This window comes from Anopheles merus, chromosome X, assembly GCF_017562075.2.
Source record: "Anopheles merus strain MAF chromosome X, AmerM5.1, whole genome shotgun sequence".
NCBI classification, from domain to species: domain Eukaryota; kingdom Metazoa; phylum Arthropoda; class Insecta; order Diptera; family Culicidae; genus Anopheles; species Anopheles merus.
In genome coordinates, this window is record NC_054081.1 from 2,131,484 (window position 1) to 2,150,654 (window position 19,171).

The 19,171-nt window shown below is 47.1% G+C and overlaps 1 protein-coding gene across 1 annotated transcript; it reads right to left on the reverse strand.

The window, feature by feature from the left end:
* Positions 1–1,508: 1,508 nt before the first annotated feature.
* LOC121595772 (progestin and adipoQ receptor family member 3) lies at positions 1,509–18,989 on the reverse strand. The gene is made up of 6 exons (XM_041919983.1): positions 18,846–18,989; positions 17,116–17,420; positions 6,001–6,495; positions 5,732–5,920; positions 5,327–5,498; positions 1,509–3,006 (listed from the first exon to the last, which is right to left on the reverse strand). Exons 2-6 carry the CDS (start codon positions 17,275–17,277, stop codon positions 2,945–2,947), a joined length of 1,080 nt encoding a protein of 359 aa, XP_041775917.1. The 5' UTR covers positions 17,278–17,420; positions 18,846–18,989; the 3' UTR covers positions 1,509–2,944.
* Positions 18,990–19,171: the final 182 nt, after the last annotated feature.

The window sequence follows — 19,171 nt, forward strand, 5'->3', positions numbered from 1 at the left end:
TTAGAGTCACTTCAATTTTTAACCTTTAATTTTAGTTCGATTTAGTAAGTGTGTTTTTTTCATAATGGTCATTTAAGTTTGTATTTAGCCACTTGATACTAAAGGTTGTCAAGTATTACTAACGCTTCTGTTTTCTGTTCTTATATTTTGGTATGACTTCAGGGATATGCAACCCAGTGCGAAACCCATAACGGACTTGCAATCAATTCTGAATTCGTGGCAGTTCTGAATCCATATCAGTCCTGGGATTGATCCTGAATCCATATTGATTCTGCCAATCAGCCGGATTTTAAATCCATACTGTTCCTGAGACTGAGCCTGATCCTCACCGAATCTGGAACATGTTTCTGAAACCATTCTGCACCTGATACTGATACTGAATCAATATTGGCTCTGGAAGTGCTCAACCATTAACGGACCAGAAACTGATCATAAACTCAAATCGGTCCTAGAACTGATCTTGGAACTGAGCCTGATCCCTTACAGGACTTGGAACAGATCCTGAACCTATACCGTTGTTGGAACTGATATTGTGCCTATATAGGAATTGGATCTAATGCTAAACTCATATCGATCTTGAAACCTGGAATTGAACTCATCCGAACCTGGAACTAATCATTTACCTATACAAGCCCTGAAACTGACCGTGAACCCAAACCGGACCTGGAACTAACGTGTTCTTTAATTTCCTGAGTTACTGTGCGATGCATTTCCAGTTGTGTATGTTGGTATTATTTCAGAAATGGCAATCACTCACCTCACGACGGGGGGGGGGATCACCTCACTCACCCACCCAAAACAACCGTGTCCTTTAGTTGTCCTCCACGCACCACGCGAAGTGCAATTTCCACACGAAAAGAAAATCCGTTTAGAACCACCCTCCTGCATGCGTTTGGCGTTAAGTAATTTGAGCAAACGTGCATCCTACGTACACAGTTACGTGTTCGATTTTTTGTCCAACTCCTCCCCACCGGTGCCGTTAATCGTACACTTGAAGCGCACCGGCTAGATGTCCCCGGGGGCGATTACCACACCCGGAGGGCCGCACTGCGCAGTGGAGGTTATGGTTCCGGGCTCCAATTATCTGCGGCACTGGTTTGCACGGTTGGTAACTGCCGGTACTGGACCTAGCCGTTCTCGGAACGTTAGCACACCTGGGCTTAGATATGGCAGCACAATTGGTCGCCGGGTTAATATGGGGCATGCAGGCAACCTGTGTACCAGCGGCGGGTTCGTTTTACTGGGAACAGGGAGGATTTAATGCCGCGGTAAGTGGATACGTTTGCGCTATGGTTTGCTGCTTTGATCGGTTTACTGGACAGGGCCGAACGAGTGACCGGGTTGGAAAGGCCAGAACTTTCCGCACAGCTGCGGTGATACCGTGGATAGATGCGCTGAAACGATAGTAGAAATTGGTGGACCACCATCGCCTAATTACCGCCACAGAGCTGTTATACGCTTTCGGATTTTCGGGGAAGTACAAAAGTTCACAGATCAGCAAATTTCAAATCAACATTTTTACAACTTATTATTACTCTTAGCTTTCTTTCGCAGCTTTGCGTACATGTGGAGTTAAAAGATGGGGTCAATCTGTCAACGTATCATTCCTATACCCAATCTAAAGTCTTCTTAGAGCCTCATGTACCAATAACAGCTTGCCCAAGTCAACAACTTGCTACCGCGTCCCACTTTGAGCATCGTCACTAAGATAATTGAGCAATCCTGAAAAGTCTGACAGACTTTGGCGTCCCTGTGCGCGTTTGGTAAGTCCCGAAGCGAAAGCGGCTTCTCCTCTTGTGCTTCTACAGAATCTTAAATTCTAATCTACTACGATAGTACAATGTACAGCTAACTCTACCCTGCTACGTTACCCCGTTTCGTGAAAAAGATTTGGGCACCCTCTGCCTCGTTCGCAGGGCGCTAGATTCGTAAGTTTGGTTTACGTATGTTACTGCGTTTATATCACGAGCTTTAGCGTTCTTTTTACCTTGTTTTTGTTATTCTTTGTACATCCATCATCTATGCCTACGTTGGTCGGTTCCTGACATGACAGTTACGATTTTGACGTTCTAAGGAAACGGCCTTTCGTAGAAAGGCAAACAGCCCTTCCCTCTACAGCTCTCTCTCTCTCTCTCTCTCTCTCTCTCTCTCTCTCCTTCTCTCTCTCTCTCTCTTACTCTCTCTCTCTCTCTCTCTCTCTCTTTTCATTTTATTGTCCTCTTCTCAGTCTCTTCTCGTGTGCGTTTGTTGACGAACCCTTCTTGACCCTTCTTATTGGATGCTTTTCGATCAAACGCAGAATTTACAGACCTAGACCTATGCATAGAACAAACAAAAACGTATTTCCACAGCTTAATCGCAATACGAGAAAGGCGCTTACTACTAATAACATCCAGCCGGAGATGCGTTTCCATGTCGCGTGTTAAACCTTTGGATGTAAACCGTCATAACGCTCTCTTTTGTCCTGCCAGCGGTGCTTCCGGTATGTAGAACTGGTTTCCAGTGCCACCATCGAAGCCCCGCCGAGGAGTCACTCAGAAGGAAAGCAGACTGGAGACGCTGGAGTTACCGGCAGACCTTGTCAAGTGTTATGATGGAGTGACCCGACAGGCGCGAGAAAAAGGGTAGCCCCCAGCGCGTTTGCTGGACCGGTGCACTAAAACCTGAGCACTCGCTAGAGCATCCTCTAGAGCAGCCTAGGTCGGGTAGCCTCCGCCAGGGTCTACCACTTCCCGCCGCACTGTCTGGCACACACAAAAAAAAAATGACCTGAACATCTAAACATTTCCATTTTTTCCCCCGCTTGCAGCAATCCTTCACACTGAAAACAGCACCATTTTCCGACTAATCTGTGCACCTTCGATACGCTCTCGCGGTCCGCGAAACGCATCAAGGCGCATTGTTGGGTTTCGGGGGAGGGGGCAACCCCGGGCGATACGGCGAACTACGCGTACTGGACGCCGGCCGAGCATCCGTGTGTCATCCGGAACTCGACGTACTTCATGCCTGGGGCGCGGGAAACAGGATATGGTGGGGTCGGTGCCGGTTGCCGGTGATCACGGGTCGGTGCACATTGCAGGTCGGGCAGGTTGGACAGGAGGAAGAGGAATCGGTGTGTGAGTGTGTGGGCGAGAGTGGTTGTGGGTTTCATTTTTTATGTTTGTTTGTGAAAGAAACCGGAGGTGTTCGAGAGCGGCAGAATGAAATGGTAAAGGAAACAACAGAAGAAGAAGAAAAAAAATGGACGGTGTTGTAGTCGTAAACGATTTATTTAACGAAATACTTAAAGGACGTGTTGAGCGTACTGGGGAGGTTGGTGTTTCGGGTTAAGAGCTCCAGGTAAGGGGGGAGGGGGGGAGTAAGGGGAGAGGGCAGAGGAAGAGATGATAAAGATGGAGCTGTGGGTTAAGATACGTGTTTTGCAAAGCTCTTCATCCACATCAAAATCCCCCGCAATCCGCTGTTCCGTTAAAATTTCTCGTTAGATGGCGCTATACATATACGCGAGTTTTTTTTGTTGTAAGGTTAGTAAATGTCACCGGGTAAAATGATGGTCAGCTCACGCATTCTGGTGTGAGTAATGTACACGAGTGATTGCTGATGCAGTGGGTTTAGGTGTTAACGCGTGTTTAGCTAAAAGAAGATGAATGTCGCGTAACGAGAGAGCTTTTGCGGGCCTGAACGAATTCGCATTAAAATGAGCTGATGGCATCCTTCACTGTCACAGTGTGAGTAGATTTATTTAATTAAAAAAAGGCACAGCACTGCATGACAAACAATATATTATGGAGCAAACAGAAAAGCTTAATTTGAAGCTGCAAATAAGGCAAGTTTAGAGATCATGCTGAAGTACATACAGGGAGTTACTCAACGTCACTTGTCGGATAAAAGTTTCAGAGCGAGAACAGATGTTTCTCGGTAACGTAATATCTTAGCCTGGAAACCATAGTTTTGGCAATATCTTGAAAAAGAAAAAAAACCCTTGGAAGTCATAATGAAGACATGAAAAGGTCGATAAACCTAACCACATTATGTGAACGCATTGGTATACACTAACAAGAATAATTTAATTATCTTTTTCAAATTTCATAAATTTTAAAAATATTTAACCAAAAACACATAAAAATCTTTGCGACCAAACCCAACCACAGTCGGTCATAGCATTCGATTAGCTAAGGTTTAAAGTGGAAATCATCTTCCACTGCACTGATTTCAAAGTCAAACGTCAAGCTACTAGGAACAGCGGAAAACAAGTCTACTGGCAAAACCATTCCGGACGACCGTGCCAATAAGCAATCGTACAACATCTCACGCTAAATTTGAAGTTCAATTTTGACTGTTTGGAATAGGGGGAGGTTTTAGGGATATTTCTAGGTATAGGGGGTGTTGGTTGGTTCGGTTTTTCTTAGTGGTGTTAAATAAGGATCCGACAGGATGGACACCGTTCCGCTGATCGGTAGCGGTAGTGCGCGCCCTTGTGTACACCGACGCACTGCATCCGTCCGATTCAACACACCAATGGGCGTGGGTGTTTGTGCTGCAGGCCAAACGCCCCCGGGTTCAGTGGTCACCGGCAACGGTCAGCGCGTAACATTTCGCCCTATCTTTAACGCAACCGTTCTCGATGAGGAAGTTAGCAAAATCAAGACCTGTTGAAGATGGGTGTATGGGTGATTGGAGGGAACACGTTTTTTTGTTTTGTTTGTTTTTGGGTTTTGTTTTTATTTTTGCTGACGACCAACGACTACTAAGACCAGGAGCGACATCTTACGGATAGTGGGGAAAGGTGGGCTACGGCATACTCGAACAGTAGAACACATAAGCGAAAGGTTTGGGTTTTTGGGAGCAGACAAACGCGCCAGGACGAGTAAAGGACCCGACTATTCACCAAAGATCAAAGAGTGGGGCTTTAAAGGGGACCGTTTTGCACAACACTCGTAAAGCAAATTAAATTGGAAAAGTTAACTTAATAAACTATGATGAATCGTTTTAGTATCTGATGATGCGTAAATGAAGCACAAACGGTTAGCATGCAGATGACTTATAATAACGCAAGTAAAGAGCTAAAATAAAACGCATTGTATGAAACATTTAACATGAAGGCAAAACTGTTTGAAGTTACAATTAATTGAAGAACAAACGCAACAAACAAAATATCTTAAATTTCATCAAAGAATGAACATGGGCAAACTACCTACTAATACCATTAGTCCTGTTATGGGTTATTTTGATGAGGTCAAAGAAACACACACACACACGCACACATCTTGGCAAAATGCTCGAAAAAAAAACGGCAAGCGAACCAGAAAGAAGGGGAAACACTTACCGCTGTTGTGCCAGTAGCACAGTGCCGCCAGCACGATTAAATGCCACAAATTGTGCGAGTGGCCAATGCAGTCGAACCAACCGATGCACCAGCGTTCGGGAATTTTGGCCACGTAGATCAGAAAGGCAAACCCGGACAGCGCGTACATCACGGCAACGCGCGGTATGAAGATCTGAAAAGCGAACGTACGAAAAGCGGTTGTTAAGCGGCAGTATGAGCAACGATTGCATAACGTTAGGCGTTTGTCCCCCGTCGCATTGAACTGCCTTTGACATTGACAGTGCAGACAAGGCGTGACCATGTACACCCGCTGCCCCTGGTGCCTGTGCCCTACATTTTGGACACCTGCACAGGTCCGAATCGGGACGCAAGCCGCTCTGAATATTAATCGCGCGTATAGCCCACCTTCACCATCGTGCTCTCGGTGCCGCCCATCACGAAGTACCAGTGGAGCGTCGGTACGACGCCGTACGCGGCCCAGGCGACGAACGCCAGCATTTTCACGTTCGAGTGGACGTTCAGCTGCGGTATCTGCAGGGCCATGGCCGCGGTGAAGATGACCCCGATCGTGATCATGTAAAAGTCGCGCAGGGGCTGCAAAAACAAAGAACGCAAGGTGATTGTCAAACAGCAATTCGGGAGTGCACGCACCAATCACACGCAATCGTACGTACCTGATTGCACCAGAAGGCGTAGTAGATGCCGCTCATGAAGATCGCCAGCAGCGACAGGGCGATGCCGAACAGGTCGAACGCGAGCAACCGATCGTAGCTGTCTGCCGAGTGGCACGAGAACGTGTGGTAGATCGAGGAGAAGATCATGCAGAGCTGAAAGCTGAGCAGCAGCATGCCCACGATCACCTTGTCGGTCGTGCTGGCCTGTATCTGCAGCATTGCGGTATCGTAGTAGGCAAGGATGAGAAACACGCACAGGCCGAGTATGTGGCTCCAGATGTTGACCGTCTCGTTCGTCCACCAGAACATGCTCTCGAGGCAGAGGCGCGCGGACAGGTACGTCCGGTAGCCGGTGCGTATGAACGGATTGAACCGGAGATGTTCCGGCGCTTCGTCGTACGCGACCACCTTCTCGCGCCAGCTGACCGGTGCCAGAGCGGACGAGGAACCGTGCTTCTCGGTCGCATCCTCCAGGACGGGCGGGTTGGCGATGCCCTGGTTAGTGATGGAAAATGATGGAGAATGTTAGTGTCTAGAATTTCCAAATCGATTCTATCCTGTGGTCAATGTTCTGAACATAGGATCAGGGGTCTGAATGTTTGTATTGCTAGCTAGTGACGGTTTATAACTACGGAATTGATAACTTCATTTATTTTTCCGATATGAAGTATTTCATAAATGAAATATGAAGGTACATAACTGTTCCCCTTATTTACGTATGCCAAAGATAAGAACAATCACGCTTCAATCCCATGAAAATGCTGAATTTATCCCAGGGATAAACCTCATTAGAACACATCCAACGAGTGTGTTGTGTGTTTTTTCTTTGATTATTTCAATGCCACAAATATGAGAGAAAGTAAATCCAGCGAAGGTCTTTCGCTATTGAACAATGAAAATATATAAAATATCTCCCGATACCCGATGCATGGGCGCGCTAGCAATACTGCCTGAAAAGTGGGCGCTGACTGAAACAAGTTTGGGAACCATTGATCTAGAGGAATCATACATCGCAATGTGCGTTGAAGATAATCACGTATTCCAGTATTTTTTAAATGTATTCTGAAGCATATAGCCAAGCAGAATGAGGCTTTGTTACTCGTCCGTCCGGCTTCAAACGCCTAAAAGAGTCTCTACAAAGCCCAGATATCAGCTTCCACAATAATTCGTGAGTTATTTTTGATAGTAAGTATCACATAGACATGCAGTTGATAAGCCTTCAAGTACGCCTGGAAGCAGTTAGATCCATAGAATCTAGCTAACCTAATCGCCTACAGCTACACCTGATGGCTTCAATAGGATATTCCTCTCATCACTGTTGGTAATTAATTTGAATGACTAACGGCGCTGGGTTGATTATCAATTCCTTCGAAAATGGACGCTAACATGAATGATGTCTGGAAAACCACTGCGAGGTTGTTGTACAGGTTCTTAATAAATAATACAAATGCGAGTTCACCGTGTCATTGCACTTGGAGACGCGTCAGAATCGGAAAGGTATGATTGATATTCAATTCCGGCTTCTCACACCGCGCTGGTTAGGTGTTTTCCTCTCTCTGACGCAAGCGTAACGCCCCGTTCGCCAGTACTTTAGCACACCTGAAGCGAACGGCGTCCCCTTTACATGCTGGTACATGCTCTGTAGCCTTCTTCCGTGTCACCTGTGTACCTTTTGCTTACGGAAGCAGGTTCAGGTGTTTTCCATTAGCGTCTGCCTCACAGTTTACCGTAGCGTTAGAAAATAGCAAAAATGGCACGTGAGTTTCTGTGTGACAAACACCTCGCACTCTATTGCATATAGCGTTTGCACTTTTAGTAGATTTAGATTGAGGATTTTTTTAAAATGTCTATCCGCAAAGTAAGGGTACGGCTTGTTATCATAAAGTTATCATGAATTCTGACAGTACCCTGTGTATATATTGCTCTATTCTCGCTAATAATGGTAGAGCTTCAGAAAAATCTCATGCCAACTAGTTGTTGAATCTAAACAACATACCAACCCTCAACACCCTGAAGCACCTCTCTGTCCACGAGTAAGAGATTCTTCCTCTAAAATACGTCAGACAATAAATCCTCCAAAAACATCTCCCAGCAAAGGGGTATCAGACACCGAGGGGGCACGGCATTATACAGGACTCCCCTCTCTGCCCTACGAATCACTCCATGCGCAGCCAGATTACGCCATCCCGTTTGCCACTGGGCACTATTCCCGCCAGTCGTCGATCGTCGTCGTAATCACGTGTCGAAACACATTTCAGGCACGGGAAGACATCAGGGCTAGTGCGACACTGATCGGAAAGCCCGTTAAGTGAGCACACGTGCATGTGAAGCAATCTTCCCATTAGACCTTTTGCTTTGTTGCAATCCGGGTTGCTTTCGGTAGCGACCACTGCTTTGATGGCGGAATTGGGGATGATTGAAGGCACAGACTGAGATGTTTGCTGTGCTAAAAACTGTCGCAAAGACACTTCTTCTTTCTTCAGGACTTTGGAATAGATGCGAAGGATCACAATAACTTCAAACTTACACGAAAGAACTTCTCCGTCATCGTGTCGTGCTGATGCAAACAAATTTTCTCTCACAGCTTAAACACCACACGTGTACGCACGAACGAATCACGGAACTTGCGATTGTCACCCAAAAGCAAAAGCACAGTAATTCTTCTGCAGCTCACTGGCAGCACACAGCTTCTGTTGGCACGAGCGCGGTGCAACACTAAGCCACCAACTATACGCAACCAGGCAAGCCCCGAACCCGAAGTATGATAAACGTGCGCACGGCGGCGGCGACGACGGTTGACTTGACCGACTCGCAAACGGTAAATGAGCCCCCGGGAGCTACGGTGACGAAAATTCGACTGTACCACGTTCGTTCGTGGGGTCGCGATCGTGTCGACCACAACACTTGAACCAGCATAAGGGAGGTGGGGGAAAGAGTGTGTGCAAAAACGAACGCAAGCAAGTGGAGGGTTTGGAAAAATAGGGAAGGGATAGTACAAGAAGTAGTTCGCGCCACCACCGCCATAACCACCACCATCAAACCGCCAGAGGGTTGGGTGGGGGTTTGACGGTCATGCTTCGGTCCTCGATCGGTTTTTTTTTTCGGGTTTTCGTATTCGCATTTGTACATAGCAGACAGTTTTGTTTTGGATGTTGCGTGGTTCTTTTTCTTCGTTTTTGCGGAAAGTAGCTGAAAAACAAAACGCACTTTCCGCGGCAATGTTGAGAAATTAGGTTGTGTGGGAAGTGAGAGGGGGGAAGTCTGTTGGAGAGTTGGTTTGATTTTGTTTCCCTTGCTATTGGTTTATTGTGGAAGCAATATTGGAGCATTTCTGCATTTTTGTTTGCTTTAATCCATCGTTCGTTAATATTCAAAACTAAACGGGCTTTAAGAAGCTTCAAATGAAACAGTTAAATAAAGCCATTATTTGATAAATTCCTTGTAATAAGGAAGGAAGGATTTGTTGTCTTCAGATCCACACAATCTCCAACAAGTCGCAGAATGACGACCCGAGTCATACAAACCGCAAAAAAAAGTTCAAGATGCATCTACAGCGGACAAGCAAAGCACACCATTGCACACGTTGGTCGTAAAAGATGGCCGGAGGTTAATGTGATACAAAAACATCAAATCACTCCCCTCCGAACTCCTCCGCAGTATCGTGCCGGGGAATTGATTGCGTATCACATACACACCCCACCCGGTTACGACACCGCGCCGCGTAGACGCCCTAACGCCGCGAAGAAAGGCGGCGGCGGCGGCGGCGTCGATCGTGGCAAGGTCAGACCGTGTTCACTTTCAACAGGCCTTTGCCCGCCGTACGAGTTGGAGATAGAGAGAGTGTGAGGGAGAGGTTGCGGTTGATGTCTACTCCGTCGATGACGCGGAAACGAGCGGGCCCGCTTTCCCAAAACCAGGTGAAGGCCAGGTGAGTTTACCCCGAAAAATGCTCCGGCCAAACTCGGTGTGATCAGCATGGGTGTGTGAAACACGGTGCAGCAAGCTGATGTGTGATTGCAGGATCGTCACCGTTTGCGCGATGTTTTGGGAGGGGCATGATGTCCTACTTTTTTGTGCTTTTTGCACACACCAGCATTGGAAGCTGTTGCTCAAAAGATCATCTCCAATTGTTATATAATCGTTTTTTTATGTGATTGTTTTGGAGCCACAGATTTATAGGAACGGAGCAGAATGTACCTCAGATCCTGAGATCTCAATACCCTGCACCTAGAATATCAACTACTCTAGACATCTTTATCTATACCACAGCAGTTTTTGGCTTTTGGAGCCGCATAATGTTCTGATGGAGGGACTGCTTGAAGACCAAAGGAATTGCCAAGAACACAATAAGCTTCGTTTTGAGAACCCATATCACAGAGCATTAAACCACTTAGACTTTAAGAACTCCCAGAACCTCTCAAAACTGTACAAACATCAAACCAGTAGCATAACAAGACGTCAACAACAAAGCATCATGCCTTCGCTTCTGATCTGCTAATGATGGCTTATCCGGTTGCAGATTCTGGTTTGCATTCTCCACGGCTCCGTTATTAACCAACGCTTTCTTGACGTCAGACGTGCCAGTAACCGGTCCCGACTCGATGATGATGGAGAAGGGAAGCCTCTTCATACGTCAGAGTTGTTGTTATTGTATGATTTATAGAGGCTTTAGACCTTGTGGGTCTCTTTCGACGTCTTATACGTCAGAGACTTGAAAAGCCAGTGCGCCACACTTTGCAAAGAAGGAAGCAGTCCGAAGAATCGCGCGCACAAAAACTTGGTAATGGTAGAAGTAAAAAAAAACATGCACAATAAAACTGCTGCACTTCACAATGTGCGCTAAGTGCGGGCAGGTCTATTAGATTGTGTGCTGTGCATAGTCATCCCCTCCTGCATTAGTCCCAGCTTCATACTTCCATACGGCGTTGCATCGCATCCAACAGCTTGAACCATTCTTTTTGCTGCCACTGCCACCAAGGTGGTGGTGCACGATTGTGTTGTGGTGTGTGGCCCACAATTTCCATCGGCGCTAATTGCAAAAATCTCCAACCATAGCCATTTATGCTTCTACAGTATGTGTGTGTGTGTGGAAATTGATATTCAGCTGCGGTGAGCAAATCATTTTCTTTGTGTGGTTAGTGTGTACGTCTGTCTGTGTTTTTCTTTCTCGCTTTGCATTCACATTAAGAGGCCACACCAACGGGGGAAGGGATTGGGGAGTCTTGTGTGAAGCTGAACTGCAAGATGCCGCCGATGCGAGATGTCGTCATAGCTCGGTAATTTTCTTCTTTTTGTAGCCCAGAGAGTTCGTTTCGCTGCACGGTCGACCACCCCGGTTGGCAGAAAAGCCTTTGCAATGATCTTCGCCAGATCCAAGTGATTGCCGAGTGCCAGAGGAGAAAAGAGATCGTATGTTAAGGGATAGCAGGCGCGGTGCATCGAGCAAAATGGACATGCTTGAAGATTTCCATTTACCGTACATGAATAACCGTCTGGCCAATGATAGATCATTCATTTCATGCTGGAAAATCTCGAATCCATTTTCTAGACATGATAAAATGCATGTACTATCATAGCAACAATAGGACATAGTGTATAATCAATGTAAAGGTCGTAATTTTTAAACTGCACTGCATGTCATTTGGCTAGCCCTACACGACCAATATTCATTAGTTTGTAAGTATTAAGCCTTCAGTATTAAACCTTAGGAAAAAATAAAACAAATTGTATTATATCACTTATCTAGCTTTACAACGCAACGGATCAAGAGCAACGATGTAGTAGATCAGTAAATTGTTGCTTCTGATGCTAAGAACTAAGAACTTCTTATGCAAAGTCCACAGCTAAGTGATGAGCATTCAAAACTGATTCATGCACGAGCACGCTTGTGGACATTCCGGGGAGTCCATCTGACCCCGAACCCCTTTACAGCAAAGTGCGCAGAGCGCTTGTCTGCTGGTTTTGGGCGCTGGTGAGAAGCTAGCCGTGCAAAATCTTGTCTTACTCACATCGCGGTTGTAGGTTATTGTTTATCTTGCTCCACACTACTACCGCGATTGCGTAAAACTCAAAACATGCTGCAGGCGGCGCATTTTTGGGGGCTCGTTCGACCTGCCGAACGCGTGTCCCTTCTTCCTTACCTGTCTCTAACCTGATTTCTTCGCGCTGTTATCTCACACACCACCTGGCTGACACAAATACATTTTTAAAACATCAAAATTCGCCAAGCAATCAGTTTTGGCGAACGAAGCAACGAAAAAGGAACGTGAAGCATTTTTCCCTCTCTTTCTCTCTCTCTCTCTCTCTTTCTCATTTTCCCCTCTCTTTCTCTTGCTCTCGCTTGTGTTGGAAGCGATCATTCATGGGACGCTTTGGGCTTTGATGTGCGCGGTGTGTTTGGGTAGTAAATCAGATGCCAAATCGGGCCACCTGTGGCTTACCCACACACTGAAGCGGGCGAGATGAAACAGAGGTTAATCACCTGTGGCATTGTGTCATCGCGCTAGATTGCGAGTTAATCGACCAGCGAGCTTATTATTCTTTGGCTTAGTAGACCTTTAAAGCGTGCTTTTAAAATAAAGAACAGAAATGGCAAAAGTAAAATGGGTCACGTTGCTTCATAGTCGCGAGCGGAAATTGTATCCTTTCGTCAGACACACAATGCACAACCAATACTTTCGGCAAACAATACAAACGGCAGCTCGAATGCCACACACCGACAGACGGAAGGCTTTGCGGCCATCCTTGTTTTGCGCGATTGGGACACAGTTACTGCAGCGTGCGTGTTTGTGTGTGTGTGTGTGTGTGGCGGCGCCCGCACGCGCATGGTTGCGGATCGTTGATCAATGATTTCGGCGTTTCCGCCATTTCGCTGCTCAATTGATTGAGAAAATGGTTTAACACGGTAGGATAAACCTTCCTATGTCTGTATGTAATATCTCGTGCCACCCCAGTGAATCACGTAACCTGTTCCTTTGCTGCTCTGGGCGACTAATTCGACCTTGAAGGTGATTGCGATCGTGAGTACATCGGTACTGATACACTTTGAGCCATTTGGGTCTTCTGCATTGCTTGTGCATAGAGTAGAGCACGTAGAGTCAGTCATAAGAGCAGGCACGTACTCGCATCCCAGCTCGGGAATGAAATTGACTACTAGAAACTATTAGAAATTGCTGAACTACCTTCAAACATGGCATTAATGGATTTGTCTGCTGGATACTGTATCCAAAGCTCTTTGAAACGCTTCTGAAAACTATCCTGGACCTATCTCATTCTCCAAAAGGTTGGTCCGCCTTACTTCGGCATCAGCAGTCGGCAGCATCGACGCACTAACTAACTAGCTGCGTTGCGCGGTTGAAAAACATCCGAAAACTGCGTCCCATAGTCCGTCCGTTTCATAATCCCCCATAATTATGCAACCCGAGCCGACGGGCGCAAAACACAGAGAGGTGACCCCATTCGACGCCGAATGATGCTGCCAGAGTGGATGAAGTACCGCCGTTTATACCGGTTTCTTTCTTGTTTTTTTTTTCTCTCTTATAACCGTCACCAAATGGTCACGATCACGATCGCACCAGAAAACAGGAATGGATAAGGATGAGGAAAACCAACCAGTGGCAGTGTGTGACCCACTTACTTATTTTTGTTATTGATTTCGAAGCCAAAGCGAACCGTCCCGGCCTGGATTTTGGGATAATTTCAAATATAGCTAAAAGGGCAGATGAGTTTGTTAACTATGCAAGGATTCCAGAGATTTTGCCAAGGTCGTGACATCTTCAATGCTGAGCGCATATCAATTCAAGACATTCAAAATGAAAACACCTGAGTCTAGGCTGATACTTTGTACTCTCTACAGTAACGAACTACCAGACAGTCATTTCTTTCATGAATACCTCAAATCCTCGTAAGCTCTAGCTTTATAGGACATCCAATGATCCAATGATGACCTCGTATTTAGCAGGAATTCAAAGACTACTACATATATCAATTGAAATGGCTTCAGTTTTAACGCTTCCTGCAATGTCTGGAAGCTATGGAGTCTCTCTCAAATATAGTCTCAAATATAGACAGCTTTGCGGCAATACAACCAACGTGACTGGTTTGCGAGGCCAACTTTTATGCACTAGTTGCACTTCCCGATGTCCCCGATTTGCGTGCGATAACCTCAAACAGTAAACATACTCTTTCCGCTCGGCCTCCCAACAAAATTCAAACCAGGTGGCTGGTAACGCCAAATGTAGCACACAAAATTTGCTACCTTAGCTCTCCCTCACTCTCTCTGTGCGACCGAGGAAAGCCCATCCAACAATGCGGAACAAATGTTTTGACAGAATTGGTGACTTCAGAACTGCCTTCAACCCATAACATCGCCCACGGTAAACCAAAACACAGAAGTAAACCGTCCGGATCGTTCCAATTATTTTACAGCACTACTGCAAAGCTGCAAAACTCTCGAATCGATGTTACACGTTGCTGGAAAGAATTGGACGCAGTCGTATCAAATACTTTCCAAACACACCCTCGAGGGAGTGGCAAAAGAAGTGCCTGCTGGTGAGTGCTATTTTAATTGTTATTTAATTCATTAGCATAAAATTAACCCTTGCATCCTAACCTTCCGGCACAGTTTTTTTTTGTTGTGTTCCGGTGCGACACTGCCAATGGGGGAAAGGAAAATTAAAACTACAGAAGCCGTTTGCCAAAGGTGCAGCGTCATCATGGAGAAGCGAACCGTATTTCCATTCCGAGGCGAGATCGCAACAAATATGCACAAAGTGCAGACTTTACGGCGGTTCGATACTTCAATCAAAAAATCAATTTCCGTTGCATGCCTGCATGCCAAACCGGGAAGATCTCGGAGCACTAATGAACCGCAATTGTATGTAACTGCCTCGATTTCAACAATTGATCTTGGAAGATCTGAAGTGTATTGTGCTTTGTGTGGTTAGCCAAGTTCGTGAGACTAATGCCGGAGGCACCTGTCAATACTAAACATCTAACTACCGGTTATTAAGCTCGCGTTTAGGCAGCCAATAAAATCCCACTACAATCAAGCTCAATCAAGACAGCAGCAAAATTGTTCAGCTAAACGGGTTGAGAAATCGCAACGCCACACTCACGGCAGGTTTGACTCAAAAACAGACGCCACGTGAGAGCCCGAAACTATTGTACCGCGCGTCTTTCAGCGATATCTCCATCTCAGAGCGCACCGAGGGTACGTGCGCAAGAAGTGGCGTAGCCTTAAACGGCAGCGAGATGGAAATTTTTGCGGTGCACGTGCCATCCATACACACACACCGAAAGAAAATGGGGAGAAATTAGTTTCCCTGGTTCCTGCCCTGCCCATGCCCCCAAAGCGCGTACCGACAAACAACTCGTGCGTGTACACACAGTTGACTGGAACGCGGCGGAGGATTCAACTTCCTCTGGCTAGGCCGCGGCAGCCGCGTTGTGGCAGACTTGTGGCAACACGTGAGCAAGTGCACGTTTATTTTTATTCCTTGTGTTTTTGTTGTTACCGTTGGAAGTGAAGTTTTGCTTCCAGCTTTCGCAAGGAAGACGAGAGAAACCGCACCGCATGCCGAGGATCGTCTGGCTCTGGGCTGCCGCGGCGGTATTGCTATTTTAACGAATGATTTCTCCGCCGGTGCATGTGCAATCAGTTCCGTAATTCACAGCACACAAACACCATACACCGCGCAAACGGGACAGATGAAGGTTCCGAGGGGCTGGTAACAATGCTAGGAGACGGCACATTTGTTGGGATGATGGGGATGATGTTTGAGTACTTTGACGAGTTCCGTTTTTTTTTGTGTTAATATTCTACTACTTTGTTTTCAGGCTTTGGGTCTCTAGCAACCCGGAAAGAGATTGGCACAAAGCCACGAGTGGGGGGAGGGGGTTGTGGCCGATTTGCCAGCCCCAATTGGTGCCAATCAACCAACGGCGCACATCGGTCGGTAAATTATTCAACAATGGACCGCTTAGTTAAAGGGAGGCGACGAACGTTAGCGCCCCTGGTCGAGAGCGTGTTTCTTTGATTGGCCGTGTCGCGCCGAGGTCTTGGGCTGTATCTGGCCAATGTACACGCTTCGTGGTGCGTGGTACGCCCGGCCATGCATTAAGAATGGTGAGAAGTTTGACGTGTGTTCACGTCGTGCCTCGGGCGACGTCTAACAAACCCTTTTTTAATTACTAAAATCCAAGCCTCTCTCTGTGGAAGTAAATCGAAATGGGTGCGAGACATTGGATATTCTTGACTGCTTCAGCAGCCTTCTCTCTCGATACTAAATTTCATTTAAAAAAAGAGTTTGAAATTGACACCCACAAGTATTCGAGATATCAATCCAACGCCCTTTTCACATTATTGATGCCATTGCTCCCCAGGAAGTTGGCTCTGATTATGGTCGCCATAATGCAGGACGATTTCTGTCAAGATTGGCACAGGCGAATGTTCCTGGGCTTCTTCTGCAGGTTATTGAAATACATACAAAAAAAATTGGAAATCTCATACATTGAAGATATCATTCTAACGTATTTGGTCCGTAATGGAACATTCTTCTTGAGATGTTCGCTAGTAATAAGGCTCTGATATTGATTGCCGTTATGGCGGAGGATTTCTGTGGAGATTGATATGTGGAAAACAAGTTGTTATTGAGGACTTTGCATGAACCGACGTCTGAAAAATCTCAATGAACTTGGTCATTACACGTGGTCCTAGAAAGTAATATTCATCCAAATCCAGATGGAAGTTCCAGGACGGAAAAAGAAATCTAAATATTACGCCTAGTGAAGTGAAACGCGCAAGCAGTGGACACTTTTACTACAGCAAGGGTCAACAATGCTATGATATCATGAACCTAGTACATCGGGGTACGCTCTCCATCGGAATGAACCCCTTCAATTTCCTTCCAGAATTACAACCATTTCCAATGGCAGGCTCACCCGTGCTATTCCAACTACACGCGCTCTCAGGTCACTCGGGAAACGTGAGCTGCAATTGCGTCCATCAGCAGCACAGCATCTCTTCACCGCCACGCCACTAATTCAATCAGTGGCGTTCCCTTGGGCCAACTGCCAAACAAAAACACATACACACACACACACTCCCCAACGTACCTTTTGCGGGTGCCGGTGATAGAGCCCGCAGTCGCCCGGCGCTGCAACGCTGCCCTGGAACAGGCCGGCACACTTGATGCTGCCGGGTGCATCCCCATCCGTCCGGAAGCTGCCGGTCGGGGGCAGCAGTTCCGCCTTGAGCAGCTCGTTCCACTCGTTCATTGCCGGGCCGGGCTGGTCAAGGCTCTGGTCGAACCCAGCGAGCTGGTTGATCACGAAGACACGTGCGCCGCGCGACTGCCACGGAGATGAGGAGTTTGATTGACGGGAGACGTCGGGTTTCTGTTTGTGCTGGGGGCAGACACCTGAGGAAGAAGCGCGAGGATGGAAACGGTAAGGTAAGAGCGTTAAGGACATTAAGCGACAGGGGGCTTCTTGCAAAGCTTTCTCCAGGAAATCAACTGGCTCCGGACGGTTTGTGGAGTGCTGTGAAGGAGTTTCCATTATCGTGCGCAGATTGATGCCTTATTGTTTGCTCCCCCCCCCCCCCCCTTCAATTGCCGTTGGTCAGCAACCACAGCCCCGTGCGCCGCTGCAGAAGAGAAAGCTCCCAGAGGGCTTTCAAAGGGCGGTTTTGTGCAAAAAAAAAAAAAAAGCAAAACAACCTCACAATTGGCAAACCACCACCTCCCCCCCAGAGTACGTAAAGTTCGTCCGACAGTGGCATCCGGTTTTCCCCTTTTCTGCCACGTTTTAATTGTGCCCCTTCTGGTGGGGTGGGTGTGCTTTCACCCAAAACCAAACAAAACAAAACAAAGAAGCCAACAAAAATAAAAAAGAAATTCTTTTTCAGCATCGAAACAGCAACGTTTTATCGAGGCAAATATGTATTTTTTTTTTTGCAAACATAATTATCCGCAGTGAGCCTATGGAGAGAGAAATAGAGAAAGAGAGAGGGAACGAGAGAGGGCCAACAAACGTTGCATTATGACGCGCTGATGATGCTCGTTGCCAGCGTCGAGTTCGCCAACTGCACCGAACATGCATGGGCACGCGATCTCGCCCAAAGCATCAACAGACACAGACACATGTGGCCCAGTGGCTGCCGATAAGCACAACTATCTGGCGGACCCGCGCTTATCGCGGATTGGATCAGCACGTTTTGCGGGATCGGGTTTGATCTTATCAGCGGTCAGCTACTGGGGCTTAATGGGACGACGGCAGCTCACCGCGCTTCGGAAGGTGTCTCTCGGTGCCGACATAGTAGTGGCCGTTTGCAGTGACCCCTTCAAACGAAGGGCTTGCAGTAACGAAAACAAACACACACATAAGAAACCCCCATAATAAACACACTCCCGGGGGGGAAAAAATTGAGAGGTCAGCAAAGGGATTCCGTTCCCCATAAAAACGTCCCCATCAGCCGTGGATGCCAACAACCGGCAATTCCCCACTGCTGGAAGATGACCCACTGCATTGGTCTCTCCGAAATTTCGGTCAGAGTTCTCACTCAGTCTCTCTCTCTCTCTTATTGCCAAAAGCCAAAAGCTCGAGAGACGAATCGTTCTCTATACCGGCAACATTTATCCGCATTGCCCCACTGGATGTCAATAAGCGTTTTGTACGCTTTTCTCCACTGACCGGCCTTTCCTCCAACCCACCCACTGTCCTCTTCCACGGACGCTCTGTTTCCCTGTGTACGTATTCTTTTTTTTTATTTCTCTGTAAAGCCTTCCCTGCCCCCCCCCCCCCTAGCCCCGTTCTCACTCACTTGCGGTTGCTTCAACACTTACCTTTGATGCGCGGTAAAAAAAACCGGTCGTGTGATTTCGCACCTGGCACCTGGATCTGGTGACGATCGTGTATGTGCGTGTGTCTAGCGACAGCTCCTCCACCGCACACTGACGCTTTCTGATCCGTTCTGCACCGCGCGACGCCACAACGTACAGTGTGCGAGGCGCCCGAAACCCGGGTCCGGCACCTTCGGCGGGCGATACGCCGAAAACACGCTCTCGCTCTCAACCCCTTCCTATTACGCGAGAAGCGGTATACAGTGAGTGCTGCGCCAACAGACACGGAACGGTTTTAGGAAACATTAACCCCTTTTCCCAGTTTTGCC

Bases quoted from the DNA above. Each gene is read 5' to 3' on its own strand.
- LOC121595772 (XM_041919983.1), bottom strand. From the start codon at position 17,277: ATGAACGAGTGGAACGAGCTGCTCAAGGCGGAACTGCTGCCCCCGACC. The intron at 6,496-17,115 runs GTACGTTGGGGA...ATCACTAACCAG, and splicing joins ATCACCGGCACCCGCAAAAG to GGCATCGCCAACCCGCCCGT. The intron at 5,921-6,000 runs GTACGTACGATT...TTGTTTTTGCAG, and splicing joins ACGCCTTCTGGTGCAATCAG to CCCCTGCGCGACTTTTACAT.